The sequence below is a fragment of the Pholcus phalangioides genome, unplaced genomic scaffold, assembly GCF_987345545.1.
Source record: "Pholcus phalangioides strain wild (caught in Gottingen) unplaced genomic scaffold, Ppha-v1.0 ptg000007l_1, whole genome shotgun sequence".
NCBI lineage: Eukaryota > Metazoa > Arthropoda > Arachnida > Araneae > Pholcidae > Pholcus > Pholcus phalangioides.
This window is the reverse complement of record NW_028301600.1, coordinates 9,833,539-9,855,525: the sequence shown is the minus strand read 5'-3', so window position 1 is coordinate 9,855,525 and position 21,987 is coordinate 9,833,539. Positions and strand designations below refer to the sequence as shown.

At 32.3% G+C, this 21,987-nt stretch overlaps 1 protein-coding gene across 2 annotated transcripts in view; it reads left to right on the top strand.

The window, feature by feature from the left end:
* Positions 1-21,987, top strand: part of LOC149084900 (carbonic anhydrase-related protein 10-like) — a 287,957-nt gene that overhangs the window by 126,250 nt on the left and 139,720 nt on the right. For both annotated transcript variants that reach the window (XM_089232635.1, XM_089232634.1), the window contains exon 2: positions 5,915-5,962. In XM_089232635.1, coding sequence (XP_089088761.1) covers positions 5,915-5,962 — 48 coding nt within the window. The remainder of the gene's footprint in view (positions 1-5,914; positions 5,963-21,987) is intronic.

Below are 21,987 nucleotides of genomic sequence, written 5' to 3'. Positions count from 1 at the left end.
ATACATGCGTACACAATTGATGTTACTTTTAAATTCAAGCATTTATTTTAACAAGTATTTGACTCTTCGTTATTCGATCTTTATCTTTATTTCCAAAAATGTTTGATTATCATTTCTTTACATGATGTGTAACAAGCAGAAAATGTTTTTACACATCCTCATATATTTTATTTCCAAAAAAATGGAATAAAAATGAAAATATAAAAGGAACGTTCAAAATGAACGTTTCGTTTAGATATCATGACAGATATCTATTACAGATAGATGATCTATCATAGATATAATTTATAAATATCAATGACAATTATTTTAAATACGCTTTAAATTTTTGCAGTGATAGAATCTTTAGCATTAGTTTATCCACAAATATAAGGTTATTGCAGTGAAAACAGCATTACAAACACATCACGACGTAGTCTGTTATGTTTTACGTTTTACTATTAAACAATTCAAAACCATTAAACAAATACAGTAATATTATTCTATTTCAGCTGTAAAATGAACAATGAACAAAAGCGGCAAACACAGGGTCAACACAGTGAATATAATACATAAATTAACAGCAAGTACAAGCGTAATAGTTAAAAATGAAGCTATTATAGTAAAAGATTAAGTGTGATTTTTTCCCCATGTTCAGTATAAAAGTCTAAAATTCAAGCGAAAAAGCAAAACGCGGATCTTTCTTTTTATAAAATTGTTATCAAATATTGTTAAAAAGTTCTTTTTTTATAAACTTATAACTTGTAATATTTTTTCAGTATTTTTTGACACCCCTATGGAGTCAAATAGAAGAAACTTCACAGCTTACTGAAAAAATTCAGTATTTTTCCCATATGTTTTCTTCTATGGAGAACGGATATTATGTTAGTGTAATATCTGGAGCCGTCGATTACATCTTGATAAAAAATATCCACGTATCTTAATGCGGATTTAACGATGGATTTTTTTCTAAGACAGATTGGCCTAAAAAATTATATTTTCTAAAATATTCCACAAATAATTATTTTTTGAGATTTCAGATAGCGTATAAATACGAGTGGGATGTTATAACGTTTTTTTTTCCAAAAAGAGCCACACACGCACGTTATCACAACAAACCTTTCCATTCCTTAAAATTTCTTTATGGGGATTTATTATTTTTTATGGGGATACAAATAATCTTAAATTTGCATGAGTGGATTAGACGTGGATGCGGTTTATAGGCAAAAAAAAAAAAAACACCATTGATGTTAGGGGAAAGTGGAGGGTAATGGGACAAAACTTCAGTATTATTTTTCAAATAAATCTTTCAAATCTGAATGACAACAATCAAGATGATATTATTAATCGCAAGTATTAATTCCTGATTATTAAATAAAAAGAAAGACGAAAATCAATTTTTCGTCTGAAAAGTGTGGTTTTTGTTTTGTTTGAATGTTTTGAAATATTAAATATCTTTACATTAGTAAAGATACAACTAGTTTATATAGTTTGAATATTGCACTTTTCATAAATCTCAGTTAAATCATCTTGTGATGAATAGGTGCTGTTCAAGGACAAACATAGAGATTAGTGTGCCTAACAAAGTGTTTTCTCTAGAGCGAGAAGAAAAACGTGAATATTCGGTAGTGGCATGAAAGCTGTACCGTAGCTTAATAACAATTTGGAACTAGAAAGCTTCCATTTAATTATACTTTAGCTTAGGAACTCTAGAAACTCTATAAAAATATTATTTCATAGCGTTTATAATTTTTTTATAAGTCTATTTTTCTTGTCTCATTGTCGGGGGTCTGAAGGGACAAAAGAGTTGAATTATAAAATTAATCATCACTGCAAAAGCAACAGAAATTATTTGTTTTAACCCTTTATATTCTGACAGTACTTTAAAGTACCAAGTTAGATAATTTGTTTTGAACTAATTGTTTCAAAAACATTGTTTTTTGTCTTTAATTAGAACTAACATGACGTAACAAGTAATTTAGATGATGAATATTTGTTATCATCATTACATTTATACTTTTATTTTAATTTATTGTAATTTTATTTTTATTCTACTTTTCACTATGTCGGATATAAAGGGTATTTTTATCGTACGAAAAAAATGTGTATTTAAACAATAAACCAAAAAAAATTATATTTGTTTATTTCACTACAACAAAATCAAAAACTAAAAATTGCTCCATTAGCCCCCCCTCCCCCCACTTTCTCCTATATTTAAAAATAAGTATTTATTTTTTATAAATATTTGACCAGTGTTTATTCAATCCTTCTATTTATTTGCAAAATTGTTTCTTTATCATTTCTTGACATAATATGCAACGAGAAGAAAATGTGTACATTCCCGTATACTTTATTTTCACTAAAATCGAATAAAAATGAATGTATGGAAGGAATGTTCAAAATGAACATTTCGTTCCATTCTACGATAGATATCATTTATAAAAATTCCAGCAATAGCTTCTCTACTAACATAAAGCTATTACAATGGAGGATGCATTGCAAGTGCATTACGACGTACTCTGTTCTGTTTTCTGTTTTGCCATTATACAAATATACAAATAAAACTCCACACAGAATAGAGAGCGATCACCATCTACGAATATTAACATTCATTTTACTTCAGCTGTAAAATGGTCAGAGCGGTTTTACTCATTTTTAAAAGATTATTATTCGAATTAGCTGAAGGACTGCGGTGTGTTATGCGTTATTTTTCATACAATATAAACGATAATATAAAACTATTGTAGCTTCTTTATACCACAATACGAAACACTGATAATGTGCGGCTATCCGCATGAGATTATTTCAATCGATATAAGCTGTACAGGTTTGGCAAAATTGTATTTGAAATTAAAAAATAATTCGATATTTTATCTTGGTGATATCGGAATAACACTCATAACTATATGATGTATTCTTATCGGATATATATCTCTACAAATATTTTCAAAATTGTGAACACCCATCAAACATAAGAAACTGAATCGATTTCACAGAGCATATTAAATTTATTACCGTGCCATGTAATAAATTTTAATTACAAAAATGGAAATTACGGCTTAATTATATAATAAGATGAAATGTATGAGTTAATAAATACTATTAAATATACGAAAACTGACTCCATATTTATGGTTGGAGAAATCTTTTCATAACATTCAGTGTTTTTGGTATAGTCTACGTATTTTTACCGTCAGAAAAATTTACATTGGAGAGAAGAAAGTAGCGAATAACGTAAGCAAATGCAATTCTCTTCCCATTTTATGTGTGTGCGTATATAATAAACATATACGATTCATTCAGTTCGTTTTTTATTTTTTGAAACCATTCACTCGTGAATAAGTTAGAAATAAGATTTTTTCCAAGATTTACATATAAAGGTCGAAAAAAATATATAATGTACGTCGACAAACATAAATGAGACCAAAGTAATGGAGAGGATTCGAATGTAAGGGAGGTAGGTTGCATAAAAATGTAACCGTACGGTTCCTTGTTCATTCATCCTCGAAGAAAACCGAATGCATTGGCATTGAGAACGAAAGAAATAATAAACAAACGCGGTGCTAAAACTTCACTCTAATGTTGAATTCTGACCCAAGTTTTATTTTAATCTATTTTTTTCCTAAAAAATATTCACCCTTTTATTCTTGTTCATATAAGTATACGCATTTCTCTCTTTTTTACATTGGTGTATCTTGAGGTTTGATTTATTCTAGACTTTCCTCTGAAAAAAAAAAATCAAAGCAAAATAAAATCAGATTTTTCATTATACCTATCGCCGCGCATATATAAATCAATTTCTTGAAATATGAAAGCGAATGTTTTTCCTTCAAATTTATATTTTTGTTTCACCACTTCTTATTCGTTGTTAAAAGAATACTTCTAACAGTTCAACTTAAGTTCTGTATTTCAGGATAAATTTAAAATGTCGAGTTTCGAATTTTATTTTATTTTTCAAATGTACGAGATTACTTTTACGGATTTTGAGAATTCATTTACTCGAGTTATATTTTTCTAGAAATAATACGACTGGTGTGTGAGATTCTCAATAAAAATATTGTTTCGTGATAACTGCAAGAGTTCAACGGATGGTCTAATATGATACCTTTTCAGCAAAACTTGATTTATCTTCGATATTTTCTAGTCATATGCAGGAGATTTTTTAGAATAAATGGGATTATATTTAAAGACCTATATATTCCTAAAAATTTGAATAATTGTGAATTTTCAGTAACTTTCACGTGCATTGATTATAGCACAAACGTTTACGTTTTAAAAGCACTATTCATCACTTTCAAAGTAGTCGCGAAACTTGCGTGAATGTGCAAACTTTTAACACCTGAAAATGTCGTATGAGGTAATATATGAGCGTTTGAAAACATCTACGATGACTTCTCAGAAGACATAACAATCCCTAAATTCGAAAAGCTGAGGCGGATTTTGAACGTTGATCGATGCAATGTGTGGGACTGACGGTGAAGTGGTTGTGATACAAATGTTTTGAAAGAACATGTATATAGATGACCACTGTCGTCATAAAGTATGTGTTGAAATTGATTCTTTTCGTATAGGATTTTTTTATTGTACTCACAACAGAAAATTCTAAACTTACATTTACAATCATTATGTATCGTTATATATTATTCACTAGGTAACCAAATACTGTCATATTCACCGGCGTATAGAACTCTAAACGCACCAAGCCTGTATGTTTTCTTTCCTCAACTTAACATTATAGTTTCATGAATTTAATGAATGTTGAAATCCATGTAACAAACTAAACATACAGGGAAATTCCGTAATTCTCCTCGCCGCATTTCCCTGGCAAACCGTTGATCTTAGAGGCAGATTTCAATTAGATGAAAGTATCCAAACATTACGTAGATACGGCATTAATATTGCAAAGAGTAGTATAGTTGGTTAAACAAAAAAATATGTAGACTTTTTACACGGACAGCCTGTCCTTAGAAACCCAATTAGAAAGCTGTTGCTCTATCTCTTTTGGGGCCCACAAAAAATCCATGCTTCTAAGTGCACTGAGATATTTTATTTCAAAACTAAATCCCGAAAGCACAGCATAAATAAAGGAAAGGAGCGCTGTTCGTTAGTTTTTGCTGTGTGTGTGTGTGGTCTTCGCTAATTCCTCTTCAATGTTTGAATTCAAATTTCTTAGTGAATATTACACTTGGAAACCTGGAATATTTTTGTTGGCCTCAGAAGAGATCAACCTTCTTATAGTTCTTGAGGACAGAATGTCCGTATAAAAAAATATTTTTTTTTTGTTTTGATATAACTATACACACAACCGTTTGCAACAGCAATGACGTATCTTAGTCTTATATGTTATTCGGGTATTTTATGTATACCACATGCATGTAGGAGGTTTGCTAGTAAAATGCGACAAGGGGAATTATGGAGAATCATCCTGCATATGTATCAAAGATATTTTAATGAAATATATATATTTTTTTCTACACATTTAAGTACGTATTTTCCGAAAGCTGTTGAGTCTAGAGGATTTTGATGAGAATTTTTATAAATAAAAATCGATTAAATTTATTATTTATATGATTTATAAGAAGAAATAAGATATTATAGAAATTAACATAGAAAAATATAAACAACAAAATACAGTGAGTGTAGTTGTGCCATAAGGACATATAAACAGTAATGAATTTTGGACGGCTTCGACAGCAAGAAAACACACCCGTACGGTAAAATAATATGTATTAATATGAAACATGGAAACGGACCGCTGGATATTTCTTACATGCGCAATTTTCGGTAACGAATGATTCCCAATTCTTAGTGATTAATGCATAAAACTTTGAAATATGTTTTTTCATGCGATATTGGATTCATCTAAGAGATATTGTAATTAAGTTTTCCATCTCAACATATAGCTTCATTAGTTTTCTTTATTTATATTTCACAGGTGTCAAATGTAGTTGGGAAGAATGGTGGACGTACGATGGAATATCGGGTAAGTACTTGCATGCATGTAATTTTAGATCTCAAAATGATCATTCTATTTGTCTTAGAGACAGAGAGAGATTTATTTTATATCATCAAATTTATTTTTCAAGATTGTTAGTTTTGAAATCCGATACCAATGACATAGTTACATATTAAAAATACTCAAAATCGAATAACATAAGTCGAATAAATTAACAAAGTACAAATACAAATACAAAAAAAAGATGCCCATAAACATTAAAATAATGATACTATAACAAATAACGATACTATTATTATTTGATGACCAATCCCTTAACCCTTGGTCTTAGAGGTAACTTCCAAATACCAAAAAAATGATTAAAATGTTATCACACGTCATATTAGAATCAGTTCAAGTAAAAAAAAGCTATTCATAAAAATAGCTACGGAATTAAAATTTTTATGCGGCTGGATATAAAACATTTCTAGTAAAAAGTCTTCGTGGACTCACATGCGAAGACAAAAATTCTATTCTTTTAATAAAACTAACCAAGTTATGATACACGGAATTTTATAATTTTTTAACATTTTCCTTATCCGGAAACGCATCATTCAAGCTAAGCTCCAAGAAAGGCTGCATAAAAAATTTATATCTAATTAATAATGTAATTTTTTTTTTAGATTCCATTCAATGGAATAACATTGTGAGTGTTACGGTGCACCTGGTAATGCTTGGACACACTCCTGTCCACCCCGGAGGGTATTCAGGTAACTTTCGTAAGCCAGACGCTGCCATCCCACTAAGTACAGATCTGACAGGGCGAGACGGAAATAAATCCTAAATCGAGAGAAAGCGGAGTCAGGTTCAAGTGGGGGGGGGGGTGGGGTGGTAACCCTCTTAACGTCCGTCGTGTGGTTTTTTGCTATAGATACAGATCAATATAGCGCTACATAGCGGCAGAGTCAAGCTGAAGCCTTACCCACTCGCAAGGGCAAAATATCCAACAGTAGGGTAAAACTAACCTGTTTTACGACGATCCGGTGCACCTGGTCATCTCAGTGATACACCCCTGACCCCACCCTATTGGCCATACAGGTTAATTGTAGTTTGGACGCTGCCATCCTACTCAGTACAGATCTGACTGGGTAAGACGGAAATAATTCCCGAATCGAGTCAGCGGAGCCAGATTCGAGGGGGGGGGGGGGAGTTGCCACTCCTCTTAATGTCCGTCGTGTGGTTTTTAGCTATAGCTACAGAACAAAAGCCGTTGACCCCAGGGTTTAGTGCTATGTGCACCAAGCAGAAGCCTCAACCCACTGTATGAATTCAGCCGGGAGTGTTTTTCCAGCATGGCCCAGCCGCAAGGTAATCTGCTTATATTCCGCAAGGGACAGAGCAGGGGCCATGTTTGGTTTGGAGTATGAATTCAGAGAACCCTGACCTGTCAATAGTAGGGTAAAACTTACTTTGTCTCACGACAATCAATCCTGGTAAATAAACTACATATTCATCAAAATTATTTATTGCTACCATAATTTGCGTATGATGGCCATTTCTTATTGGAAGAGGTGCTTCAACTCGGGCAGATTCGGTCATGAGGAAATCTTTTTGTTTCGCATCTGAGTGAATGAAATTTTTTTACAAACATAAAGAGCTCGGGGACAGTATACGGATTTAAATTTCGTAACTTTTCAAGATAACGTGTGATAGCATTTAAAGCACATTCTCACAATTACAAGCTACTCGAAATATTAATGGTTTAAGAGGGTTGGTTCACGATTTTGTCTTCCATATCGGAAAAATCTCTTTCATTTAAGGAACATTGAAGAATTTTCTATCCACTTCACACACTCAATTTTTCCCTCAAATATTACGAATATTGTTATACAATTTAACGAGAGCATTTAAAATTTTAATTGTTAGTTACTTTTTTCTTGAATTTCAACTTCAACACCACGCAGCTGTTTCAAAAATCAATGAAATTTACTCCTACTTTGCGCCATAAAATTTCTTTAAATCATTTTAATAAAAATTTTCTCGTTAAAGTATATAACACCTTAGTATTGAGAGACACACGAAGTTTCAAGACATTTGAACAAGTGGAGCTTAAAAAGCAAATGTTCCTTATCCGACCATAAACTCAAGTTTAGAGAAAAGAGCATTTTAATGGAAAACATTAGCATATATAATGCCTGCTAGCAGTTTATATTAAAATAGTGCTAAAAATACTTCTAATGCAGCTAAAACAAAAAATCGAACATAGACACAAAAAATTGTGTTTGAAGTTCAAAAAAAAATTCGAAAATGTGTTTTTTTAGGAAATTTGTGGGCACCAACCCCCTCAAGAAAAAATTAGAAAGACAGTTTTTTTCTCAGCCCAATATATCAAGGAAACAGACATTTTTTTATGTTATTACTTCAACATAATATCTAGAAAATATATGTTTCCTTGATATATTGGGCTGAAAAAAAAAGTCGTCTATATCTCTACCGTCCCACCTGGGGGAGGACATTTGCTGAAGTTGAGAGGCTACTAATGACTCTACTTCAGCGCCTCACATTACAGTGTGTGAAATAAGAAAAAGCGGGGGAGTCTTGTCTCCAGTGGTATAGATGACACCGTGCTTGCCCGGTTTGCAAGAAGTCCTGGGTTCGATTCCCGGTGGAGAGACCAGAGGACTTTTCTTTCCGAGTTCACCTCAGTATAATATAAAGAAAATATCCGTTTTCTTATTAGATAAAATGTTCACTATTGAAACATAACTATTGGTCCAATAAGAGTGGACGTCCTGTATATTCGATGCAGTTAACACCATAGAATCATTTAACGATGCTGTGCTTGGCAATCAATCCATTCTCCACCTTTTATTTCTCCTCACCCCGTAAAGCTTCCATATGAGAAAGACAAAAAAAAAAAAAAAAAAGCATTTGACTCTGTCACATTGTAAAAATTTAATAACCCCCAGCATGAAAATATGCGGTCATTTTATAGCTGGTACTTTTAGTGGAGTTTCTCGTTTCAGTGACATGATTGCTCGTTTCTCTCCGATATTTATAGCTTGGGTCGAAGGGAAAAGAGAAAATGGTGAGTTACGTTTTTGCTCTTGGTATCACGTCTGTCAGATGAGCGATTATAACGATGGATCTGTAAGGGACATCAAAATTACAAGTACACTAGGGGGTAAAAGTACGCCCACACATACACACATACAAAAAAAGAGTACTTCCCTTCTCAGTATTCTCTCTCTTTTCATTTTTCATTTCCCGATTACTCTCCGTAATTCAGGTATTCTAGAAAATTGGGTGGAAGAATATAAAAAGGAATAAAAAAAATACGGTGAACACGCGCGTCGTGTTATTTTATTGCCAATGAAGGTGAAGTAACTGGACGTGTTTCTCCTGTGCTTTACACACTTCTTTTTTTCTTATTCTATTCCCAGTTCGTTTATCAAAATAGATGTTCAGCGTACATTCATTTGTTTATTGATAATGACTACAAACTATTCAACTTATTTGAAAGGTCTAATTTAGTATCAGTTTACATGAATTCATTTTATGTGCTAAAAATATACGTACGTAGAACCTCGAATATCCGGAGTGATTGTTGGAGAGAGGATTTACGGAAAATTCACCGCCGGAAAAAATTCACCCCTAATAAAATTCACCACTGGGAAAATTCATCGACACCAGTTCGGCACGACTCAGTGTGACATTAAGTGAGTGAGGAATTCATTTCGCTCATTTCTTCCCTGAATTGTTCATTCACTCGCTGATCCATTCATTCACTCGCTGATCCATTCATTCACTCGCTCACTTGCTCACTCGATCATTCATTCCTTCAATCGTTCATTCAATCTCCGATCCATTCGCTCACTCGATCATTCTTTCACGCATGTCAAACTGTTGTCGGTGAATTTTCCCAGCAGTGAATTTCCCGTCGATGAATTGCTGGTCGCTGAATTTTTCTAGCGGTGAATTGTTGTCGGCAAATTTCCCGGTGGCGCATTGTTGTCGCTGAATTTTTCTCACAGACAGTTCAAAATCCCGGTTAAATCACCAGGAATAATAAAAGTGTTACATAATAGTAATCACAAAATGGTTTGAATGCAATATACAAAGTGACCTATAAGTCAGTGAACGTTTGAAAAAAAAATGCTTCACGGAATAATGTACGTTGAGGGATAAAAATTTACTCACATGTTGGGAACAACATGGGTTTTATTGAAAGCTTAAAACAATAATTATACAAAAATAGCCGATCGAAACATATCGTGCTGCATCTGATTACAAAAGTGAGAATTAGCATTACAATTCATCTGTTAGCAAAGATTAATTAATATAATAATTAAAAAGATATATTAGAAATCTGTTCAGAGCCAGCCATCGTTTGGACATTTTTGTAATTATTTTTAAGGTTTCTATAAAATCACATTTCGTTTACAGCATCTGTGTCGATTTTTATCTCCCCCCCCCCTATTTTATCGCTTCATGGACATTATTCCGTGAATCATTGAAATTTCAAAAATTAGCTGACCTTTGGATCACCCTGTATATTTATGCATTAATTCTTTAAAATATTCAACGCGTATCACCATTTTATTCACATCATCGAAAATTGTCGAAATTTGCATCAAAATCAGACAAAAAAATCCTGATTTCGGCATCAACAAGTAGCACACCTCACAATTATATATCCGTATCCCTTAAATTTAAACAGCATTTGCTTATAAACCAAATATCTTCCATACTCACAAGTGATGGGTTCCTGAATGATCACATTCTTCAGGGCTCCCTTAAAGTTGAATGTCCTGTGCTAGAAAAGCAGCAAAAATTGGGCTTCATAGATGTTGTCATTACAGACAATCGTTTTACTTGCTTCTCATTCTTTTTTCGTCATTAAATACCACTGGTCACGCAAAACAAATTTGAATATTCAAAATCAATAAGAACTTCTAATTATTATTAATATTACCCTTCAATCAATTAAATTAATTGCGCGAGATTAATTAACGTTAACCTTCAATTAATCTTACGTTATCCATACAATAAATATAAACTAAGCTCTGGTTCACCTTTTGTGAGCTTTTTAAATATTACTCTCCTGGTTTATCAGATTTCCGGATAATGTAACACACGAAAGTTATATGAAATCGTCTAATGAATATTAGTTGTACCTATGATCATTTGAATCTATGTTAAATGAAGTTTCGAAGTTTTTGATCATCGTATACGTTGATGCAAAGGTCAATGGATAAATTTAGCGCAACAGTGAATCTTTATTCGAAAAATATCAACTTCAATAGTTAGTGAAAAGTTAAACACCAATTTAAAAGCATCGGAGAGTGAATATGAATGTGAATGTGTGCGGAATATCGAGTGACGAAAACAAATCGAAACTGGAGTTTTAGATTGTTCTAATATCCGATAAGACACTATCGAACTAAATACGTTATATGAATAATTATCTTACTAAAACTAACAGTGTGGTTTGACTTCTTCACTATAAATGGAAGTTAGTTCTTAACCGCACGCAAAAGTATAAATACCTCATTCAAAAAGATACATTTTGTGAATGAGCTTCTACATATTTCAGTTAGGTATAATCGTTCGGAAAATGAACTTGTAATATCATCACTTTCGTTAACTTACGATTTTGTTGATAATTAAATGAAGATAAATGCTTATTCGATCATTTAGGGAAGTCAAACGAAAACTCCGTATTATGATAATGGACAATCAAAATATACAGGGTGTGAAGTGTGAAAGCGTTATACACACATGAATCGCGAACTGAATTTATTTAACGGTCTAAAATTTGTTTAGATCTTGATCTTAAACATACAACATCACAGTGGATTAGAATTAACGCTTTTAAGCGTCAATTAGAAATCACTAAACTCTCTTCAAAATGCCATATATTTTTTTAACGAAGTGCGCTTTCTGCCGATTTTCAACAGATGCGAACTAAGGGGTATAAGGAAAAGTTTTCCATTAAGAAATCAAGTTTATAAAATATTTAGCCCTGCCGGTGCTAAAATAAGTGGCTTTTATGGAAGCGATATATCTCGTCATTGTCGCTTGAAAGGTTAACGAAATATATAACATTTATATTATCTCGAAGGATAGTTCACTTAGAAAGCTTAATATGATTTTATTTCACTCGTTTTCGTGGATTAAATGAAAGATGAAAGAGGTATAAAAGAAAAGTGCGTATTTCATTAATGAAAAATAAACAATACATATATATTACTGAACGTATTGATGAATCAATTTGAATGCGGAATATTAACGGAAACGACTTACTTGAGTTTTAGATTATTCCAATACCCGATAAATCACTATCTAAGCCATAATTTCCCAAACTTTTTGTTCCATAACAACCTTTTTCAGAGATTCTTTTCTTTCATCGCCCCCTCTCCCCCGACTCAAGCGAACCCATAGAATCCTGTGCTATATTTGTAGCTTCTACCGCCCCCCATATACCATTCCATCGCCTACCTGTGGGCGATATTGCTCACGCTAGGAAACACTGATCTAAGCAAACATGGTATATGATACTGAATAACAATTACAGCATCGGAATAATGAACTTACTGAAATTAACAGTGGGGTTTGACTTCTTCGTTATCAGTAAAAGTTAGTTTTCAACAACGGGCAAAAATATACAAATACATAATTTGACCAGAGACATTTTGAATGAGTTTCTACACATTTAAGTTGGTTGTAATCACATAGAAAATAAACTTGTTTAGCTAAGAAATAGTAACAGATATAGTTGGGGTCTTGCAAAGAGTATTCATTTAGAAATTATTGTGGAGAGCTTCAAAAAAAGGGGGAAAAAGAAGAAAACTAAATACAAAAAAATGTAGAATAAACACATTGCTAAAACATTATAAGTAAAGTTTAACGAAGAGCAGCTATGGCTCGTTTCACCCCTCATTCTTGTGGTAAAGGCGAGAGAGAGAGTTATCAAAGCAAACTTGAGGTGGAAAAAAAAATTAAGAACTCCAGAAAGAAAATTGTATTTTCTCCGCCTGGCAACTAATTTCACGGGTCTGCAATTTAACACTTCGAAAGAAAATCTAACCGCGAGCTACCAAGAACTCCTTCATGCAGATCTGAATTCCCTGCAGCAACAATCCTTGCTAAATGAGAAAATGTTTCATTTACCGCAAAGAAAAGAAAAACATAATTCGAAAGAGCTTGAATTCTCTCAAAGTCACTTTAACCAGACATAAATTCGGATTTAAATCATTTTGTTCTTCTCAAATAGGAAGAAAAGTTTGCGATGAGGTCAAGATGGTTGTAAAAGTCAATTTTACGTTCCTGCACAATGCATCAAATTTTAAATTTGCCGTGATTTCGCATACCATCAACGAATGCTTTACATGCATGTATAAAGACATTATTTGTTGATTCAACGAAGCGTTCAAAAGCTTTTCACAAACATAAATATTTCCCACTTTGATTTCCTCTTTTGTAAAATATGATTGTGTTTTATCAGTAAAAACTTGAACTGAAAGAGAAAAAATTGATAGAAGTTGCATTTTGTTCACTAAAAAAATGCAAATTTCAATTTCTCTCAAACTGCAAATGAAAGGCTTTTGAGAAATATAAATGGTTTTATTTGCTTTCTGAAAGAAAGATGCATGAAAAATTCCAAGCACTTCTAGAAAACATCCATTAAATTTACATATATCCTTAATTCTGACAGAAAGATGTGAAAAATTCTAAGCCCTACTAGAAAACATCCTTTAGAGGGGGGTCTCCTACCCTTTAACATGGTAAAAAAACTTTCTTATGCAGAAATATTATTATAAATATTATTTCCATTGGTTTATTCCACACTTTTCCGACATATATTTCATTGCTTCAGCCCAGTACAAAATTTCAAATATCTTCACCACATATATTTTTACAAATTAAAAAAAAACCACAAAATCAATATAATTCATATAATGAATAATCAATATAATGAATAAATTCAATTCAGTTGAATTATTCAAAATAAATAAAAACAGTCCAGTTCATAAAAAGGTGAAAACGATTGAGATTTTATCGACTCAACCTTATTCGAAATTAAATTTTGTATATATATTTTTTAATTTTCTTATCAAAAATATTATAACCCAAGTATTTATGAATGGATCTCCAATTTTTTCCGCCATTTCATGAACTTCACAGTTTTCTTTATTTTTGACCCATTTTTATTCAATTACATTGATGTGTTATTTTGAAATGGCACAAGCTGTTTTTAACTCCCTCTTTTGAAATTTTTTAAAAAATTAAGTAATAAAGATATGTAAAATGTTGTAAAAGCATAGGATAGCATATACAATCAAATATATGTGGTGAAAATTGTAAATACATCAATGGATAAATATTATTTGTAGTAATATTTCTACATAAGTAAATTTTTTACCATGTTAAAAGTTAGGGGACCCCTTAAAAATTTAGTTCTAATAGGATAAAAACATTCACCTAACGAAAAAAGACCTAGAAGTATTGTATTTAATAACTTTCAACTTGATTATAATATTATATCACCATTGTTAAACGTTGATGTTATAATTCTCTGTGGAAATGAGAACTTTGTAAACTATAATTATGTCAAGCAATTTTCTTTACTTTCTCCATAAAAAAAATTCAGCTTATGCATGATATATATTTTTTGTTATGCTAAGGTTGAAAAAAGTTATTTTCTTCATTGTCTTTTTATGTAGATAAATAATGCTCAATGAAAAGTAAACCACGCGCACGTTGATGATTTGCTGTAGATTCAGTCTGCTTTTGACGCATGACATGTGGGAGATTGCCTTTATTGTTTTCCAATTCATACCAAATGAGCCTCACAAAGAGAAATAGTTCAATAGAGTAAAGCCATTTTAGTCAGAGAAGTATCGGAAATTTTGACAGTTCTTTGAATAACGCATATTTCACTATGTTTATTTTATAAACGGTAGCTTTTATTTTCTTTTAACTTATCAGTTAACCCTTTCGTGCTAAAAAGAAGTGAGAAGAATGTAACGTACTGAGAGGAACAAATCATTATCTGCTATATTAAGGTGTACATTTGTATGAAGTGTTAATTACCGAAAATAATGCTAAATTGAATTATTTCGGAGTACATTATGCTTCATGGATCACAGGATACTCCAACGATTTTGAACATACAATAAAAAAAATAAATAAATGAATAAACGACTCCATTTGAAAGCACGCTATCCATCAGTGTTTCTCAAACATTATAATGAGGCTGACCCCTGTAGTGAAATTCGATGCATCGCGGATCCCATATAGCAAAGGTCAATTCTCCGTGGGCACCATGCAGCGAAGGTCAAATTGGAGCCCACCCCCCCCCCCCTATAAAATCTAAAATCTATGTTTTTTTTGTAAATTTGCATATCATAAGAAATTGATTTTAAAAATTATAATTTCACAGAAATAAATGTGTCATTCAGGGAATGAATGAATAATGGTAGTGATTGAAAATGAGAGAGATATACGGCGGACACCTTATAAAATACTCAGAGACCATAGGTTGGGAAACACTGCCTAAACATGAAGCGAAACAGCTCTGAAATTAATGTGAATGCAAATTCAAGGGTCACAACAGGCAAAATACCCAACGAGGTGGCTGAACAAAAAAGGCCCATAAAAATATGATCGTCAAATATCTAAAACATATAGCAATGGACAGGGAACTTTGAAGTAGAATTTTGCGAGTATTTTCAAAAATAAACTAGATTTGAGAAAGAACACTAGATATTTTTGAATCGCAGTACATGTTTCGTCCATCATGAGCCAGCTGATCAAAGATAAAAGTAAAAATTAAATTTTATGAAGACTGAAGTTTGAATATACAGGGGGGACAGAAAGTTCTGGACACATATTTTAAAAAATTAGCAACAAATCAACTAATTGACAAAAAAAAATGCAGTTCACACTAAAATACTTATATAATATAATACTCTTTTATATAATATAATAATCTTTTATATAATATAATACTCTTTTATATAATATAATACTCTTTTATATAATATAATAATCTTTTATATAATATAATACTCTTTTATATAATATGATACTCTTTTATATAATATAATTATATAAATACATATACAAGGTCACAACAGGCAAAATGTTCAACAAGGTGGATGAGAAAAAATGGCCATAACAAATATTGACGTCATATATTTCCAAAATACAGCAGCCCAATTAAAAATGTAATTATAAAAACTAAAAAAATTATATATACATGAAAAAATATTATACATGCCCATAAAAAATATTTATGGTTGTCTTTATCATGGCCTATAGTTTTTTTTTTGATAAATTAAAATAAATTTTAAAATTCACCCACTGGTGGAGCTGTAAAACAAAAAAAAAAATTGGCATAGCACATACAATGCAATATAAACACTGCATACTTTACGTCTACGATAATTTGCATTACATATCACTACCATATTTCAACACGAACACCCTTTCACCAGTTAAGATGAATCCCGAGCTAAAAGGGGCGCTCAAATCGAAATTTGATAGGTTTTTATGTAACGCAAATTTCCATAAACACTAATTATACACTGTCTGTGTTGCATTTTATGAATTGCGTTGGATTTTTTTATTTTTACAGTGCCACATGTGAAAGAAATCTGAATTTTTTTAATTTATCGAAAAAAAAACGCTAAGCGAGAGAGAGAGAGAGAGAGAGACACGATAAGTATTTTGAGTGGAAACCGCACTTTTTTTTATGCCAATTGGTTGATTTGCTATTAATTTCCTAGATGTCCTCATCCTGCATTTTTATTAAACATCATCAAGAAAATGAACTTGAAATGTTTGCATTGGTTGTGTGGTAATAATGAAAAAATGAACTACTTTTCCCTTAATATTTCATAGACCAATACTAAATTTTTATCGTCATCAATCAAATTTACTTGTTTGAAATGAATTGATAGAAATGCCCCATATATACGGGGTGATTATAAAAAAAACTATCCCGACATATGGGCCCCTAACTATCATACCATTCACAGAAACTGAATGAAATTTTGGCATAAGGTATTTTGAGGCATGCGCTCAAGAATGATATGGAAAACAACAGTGTCACTCTAACAGTTACGGTTACAGTGAGAAAATGTCGAAAATATCAAATGGCAACACCAAGTTTTTTGTATTGGAATGCGATCTCCATACTGAAAAACACTAAATAGCGTTGGAATGGCACCTGTAGCACGAAAATCCCCGGAGCTAGGCAAGGAAAAAGTAAAAAGGACTTTGCCGTGCACCAGAGCATTAATGTTCGTTTCATTCGTCACACCGTTTCTTCGGCTGAGATCCCAGCCTGATTAGTCGTCCACAAGGTCATGTGGAAAATTTGTGAAACACAATAAAATGTATGACAAGAATGTCACTCTCCACTTGTTAATACAAGATATACAGAAGACTGGATGTTGTGAAGATATTTATTATTTGAGATGTTAATTTTGTAAGGAAGGAAAAAAAAAAAATGCTTTATTTTATGGTGCTTCTCTGTCCTTATTGGTTGTCCTCACTTTTAGCCTATCTACCGCCGGTGATTTTCATGCTACAGTTGCCGTTCGAACGCTATTTAGGGTTTTTCACAATGGAGATCACATTCCAATACAAAAAACTTGGTGTTGCCATTTGATATTTTTGAAATTTTCTCACTGTAACCGTAACTGTTAGAGTGACACTGTTGTTTTCCATATCATTCTTGAGCGCATACATCAAAATACCTTATGCCGAAATTTCATTCAGTTTCTGTGAATGGTATGATAGTTAGGGGCCCATATGTCGGGATAGTTTTTTTTATAATCACCCTGTATATACAAGCAATCAAATCTAAAATCATTCTATTTTTCGCAGCAATTCGGAAAGAAAAATGGGAATAGAAATGACCAGTAATCATATTCTTTAGTAATTCAATGAGTCGTACGAACTATTTTTTTATCCCAGCTCTTAAAATATTTCAGCCACTTAGCCTTAGAGTGGAAAAAGATCTTCCAAAACCGAATAGCTTTGTTCGAAAAAACGGAAGACAAACGAAGCTCATTGATGACTTTCCGAAGTAGAACTAGTTAAACTTTCATGCTTTTAACATCATGATCTTTTTTGGAACTTACTATGGTTACGCTCGCAATATCCTCAGAATCTGTAACAACTTTTCCGAAGTTTTGCGACCTAAATGATAGGAGGAAAAAAAAAAGAATCCTTTTCCCAAATTTCAGGAAATAAGCTTGTCTCGAGAAACGTCACACATACTATTATATCCTTTTACCTGTTTTCGGCTTCGTTCTCTGTTACTAGTAAAACGGATAGCTTTTTTTTAATGCTTAGAAGGATGAGGAAACGAACTAATCCGCTTTAAGGTAAGGTGATCTTTCACGACGTGCTTTTCTCTTCCATCTGCTACAGTCGTAAACAGAATGGTATTTGAACCTAACTTTCTATGTCTAGCAACTCAATGGAAGTAACTATTCCCGATGTAGCTTACGAGAAAGTATGTAATCCTAGAAAAATAAGAAAAGGAAATCTTCAAAATAAATCGTTTTGTTACTTTCCGTCCACGTTATGTGTTTTCTTGAATTTTTTTTCTGAAAGTATTTATTGAGCAGAATTTCTAAATTGGTTGCCGTTCATTAGGAGAAAACTAATGCGTTTAATAATTTACTCTCAACTGGGATTGGTGTCTGCAAGTGATCAGATGTACTCATTCTGAGCTTTCATTTGTTATGTAATCAGAAATAAATTTCCAACATCTGTTTATGCCACAGTTGCAGATGAAATTGCAGTGGAACCCCCGTCTCTGGTTTATACGTATTTATTTAAGGTAAGGTGAACTTTTTCATGATCACAGTTTTTTCTTCCATCTTCTGCAGTCGTAAACAGAATTTTTGAAACCTAACAGTATATTTGAACCTAACTTTCTATGTCTAGCAACTGAACGGAAGTGAATATTTTCAATGTAGCTTACAAGAAAGTATGTATTCCTAGAAAAATAAGAAAGGAAAAATCTTCAAAATAAATCACTTTGTTACTTTTCATTCCCGTTATGTGTTTTCTTGAAAATATATTTTTTCGAACTATTTATTCAGCAGAATCTCCCTAAATTGGTTGCTGTTCATCAGGATAAAAAACTAAAAAACATTTAATAATTTACTTTCAACTGCGATTGGTGACTGTGAGTGTATGAACACGTTCTGAGTTTTCATTTGTTATGTGATCAGATCAATTTCCAATTATGATTTATGCGCAGTTGCAGATGAAATTATATACAGGTGAATCTTCCGTTTTTAAATCGCTAATTTAAGCAACATTTGGCTTCTGCCTCAGTCATAATTCTTTCCTATAAATTTTAATGTTCAAATATTTCATTTCTATAGCGAACAACTTCAACTATTCACCATTTTACTTTGATTCAAAAAATAATAATAATTAGAAAATGATATTTTTTTCAACAACAATCTTTAGAAAAATAATTTTCAAGGTTATAAAAAAGCCACGTTGGAACAGTTTTTTATGCACTTTGTCACCGTAAAAGTCATAAACTTTTACAGATACAGATAGATTAACGTCCTCTATGCCGTCATAAACTTTTGGTGATTATTGACAGATACGAAAGTGCACATTGAGCCGGCTTTGATCATTTCAGATTGGACACCACGTGACAATTTTTATCGCCTTTCCCGATATTTCAGTAGGCATGGCTTGACCCAAAAACAGGGTTTTCAATGATTTGAAAAGTTGACCATATCTCTATTACAAGTTTTTTCCAATATTCTCACGTTATTCTTAAAGACATAAAGTGCATTGAAAGCTTCTGGGTATGCTAATAGAAAATACCCACAGCATCGGTACTTTTTTTAAATAAAAAACCGAACTCCATAATATTAACTGCTTTGCTTAGATGTAGAGGCGAATAAACCAATTATCAGAGTAAAGGATATGAGACTTTCTTTAAAAATTTTTGAAAACTGCCGTTTTTCAAATCTTGAAAAGAATAAATGCATATACAATACAACAGGCAAATTTCCCAAGGAGGTGGCTGAGAAAAAATGCCTATAGAAAATATATTTGGATGTCAAACATAACTAAAATACAGCAACCCAATATAAGAGCATATATCACCAAAATAAACTAATAATTATTAATAAATAATAGGTTCATCGTCCGTAAAAATAAAGATTATGGTTGTCTTATTCTAAGCACATGGATAGCTTCTCAATTTATCCCAGTATATTTATCGTATTTCTGTTTAAAGCAAGATTTATCAACGGGCAATTATGTCAGTTTTTGCAAGTACCATAAGTTATAATATGATTTTTGAATTAAATTTTGTGTGTATTTTCATGACCTGTTTGTAACAAAATTCAATTAAAACTATTATTACGTTAGTATTTTCTACGTGGAGGGGAGGAGGGATTTTGAAGTTTCAGTTTTACGATTTTCATATATATAGGGCATTTTGCCTCGGTCTTTTTGGATTTCTTATGAATTCAATAATTTCTACTTTGCTAGAGTTGTTTGACCTCAATCTACACCCATAGAAGGATTATATGTCTTATTTAGTGTGTTTTGAATACGTCTTTTAAATCATCTGACGATACTGGGTGCATTCGCTAAAAGTTGTGGACCAAAATAATTTAACGCTCATATCTCAGTAAGTATTCAAAACATATCAGTATTTTTTATGTCTGCGGGGGTTTTTGATGTCTAGATCTCTAACACACAAATCAAACGATTCATGTCGCTGTAGTTTTAATACCTCTTCCGGACTGTGCACTAGGCTCGTGGTCTGCTTTCGTAACAAAGTTGTTGTACGCTATATCCCGAGAAGTTCACGATGCATATAAAAACCAACGATGTCTGATAGGTTTGTTCACGACAAATCTAATTATGATACTCTGCTTTTAATATCTCTTTCTGTCTAGGAACTAGTCTTGTGGTTCACTTTCGTAACGGAATTGTTTTACATTATATTTCGAGAGGTTCGGAACGCAAATAGAAGCCAATGGAGTAATCTGATAGGCACTTTTAAGACAAATCCTATTCTCATTTTAATACTTTTTTCGGTCAGGCTCGTGGCCTGAATTGGTAATTAAATTGTTTTACACTATATATTGAGCAGTTCGCAGCGAAAACAGATGACATTGGTATCGTCTGTTAACTATTCCAAAGAAAAATCCGATAATAATGACATTATTCCATTTATGCCAATACCTACCGCGCGATTCAAGGCACGAAAAATGTACTCACGTCAAAACTTGCGGCCGTGTCTATGATACAGCCTACCCGAGTTTTTAATGATTTAAAACTTATTTTTTTCAAAATAAATTCATCTACACGTTTTCCATGGAAATTCATACTCGTGGAGAGAATAAAATAGAATTGCCATAACATATTATCACGTCGACAAAAAGAAGATGGACGATGCACAAAAACCCTTGGACAATTTTTCAAATCACGGTTTTTCTTTTATATTAAGAATATTTTTGTGTCGTCCGGATGTATCTTTTCTTTTGTTAAGGCCAAGTACAAAAGGGAAAAACTGAATATGTTCTCAGAACTGATGGGCTTTCTGCAACTGTTGTCAGGGCCACATAGTTTGGATGCGGAAATCATCGCAGCATCTTTTTGCACTTCTGCTGAATGATAAAAAAACAACAGTTTTAGTTTTTTTTTTTCAAAAAGAAGATGTAGAATGAAAAAAAGAAAAGATGAAGGTGGGACATAAAGAATACACGAATCTATCTTCTTTGCTGCAACAGCCAAGACAATTCCATGATGTTGTTTTCCTGAAAGCCCTTCTGTACTATTTCGCATGATTCTTTTGACGGCCTTAAGAATGTATTCATTTTTTTTTTCTTGTTTCCACTCCTTCAGTTGAGAATCGCGATTTGGTGAAATTCTTTCTCCTTCCCACAAGATCTATCAATCTGTCAGGTCACAAAAAGAAATGTAAGTGGGTAAAATGAAAGAGTGAAAAATAAAAACATTCCAGAATTCTCAGGAGTATTCATGGGATACAGATGTCACGGTAA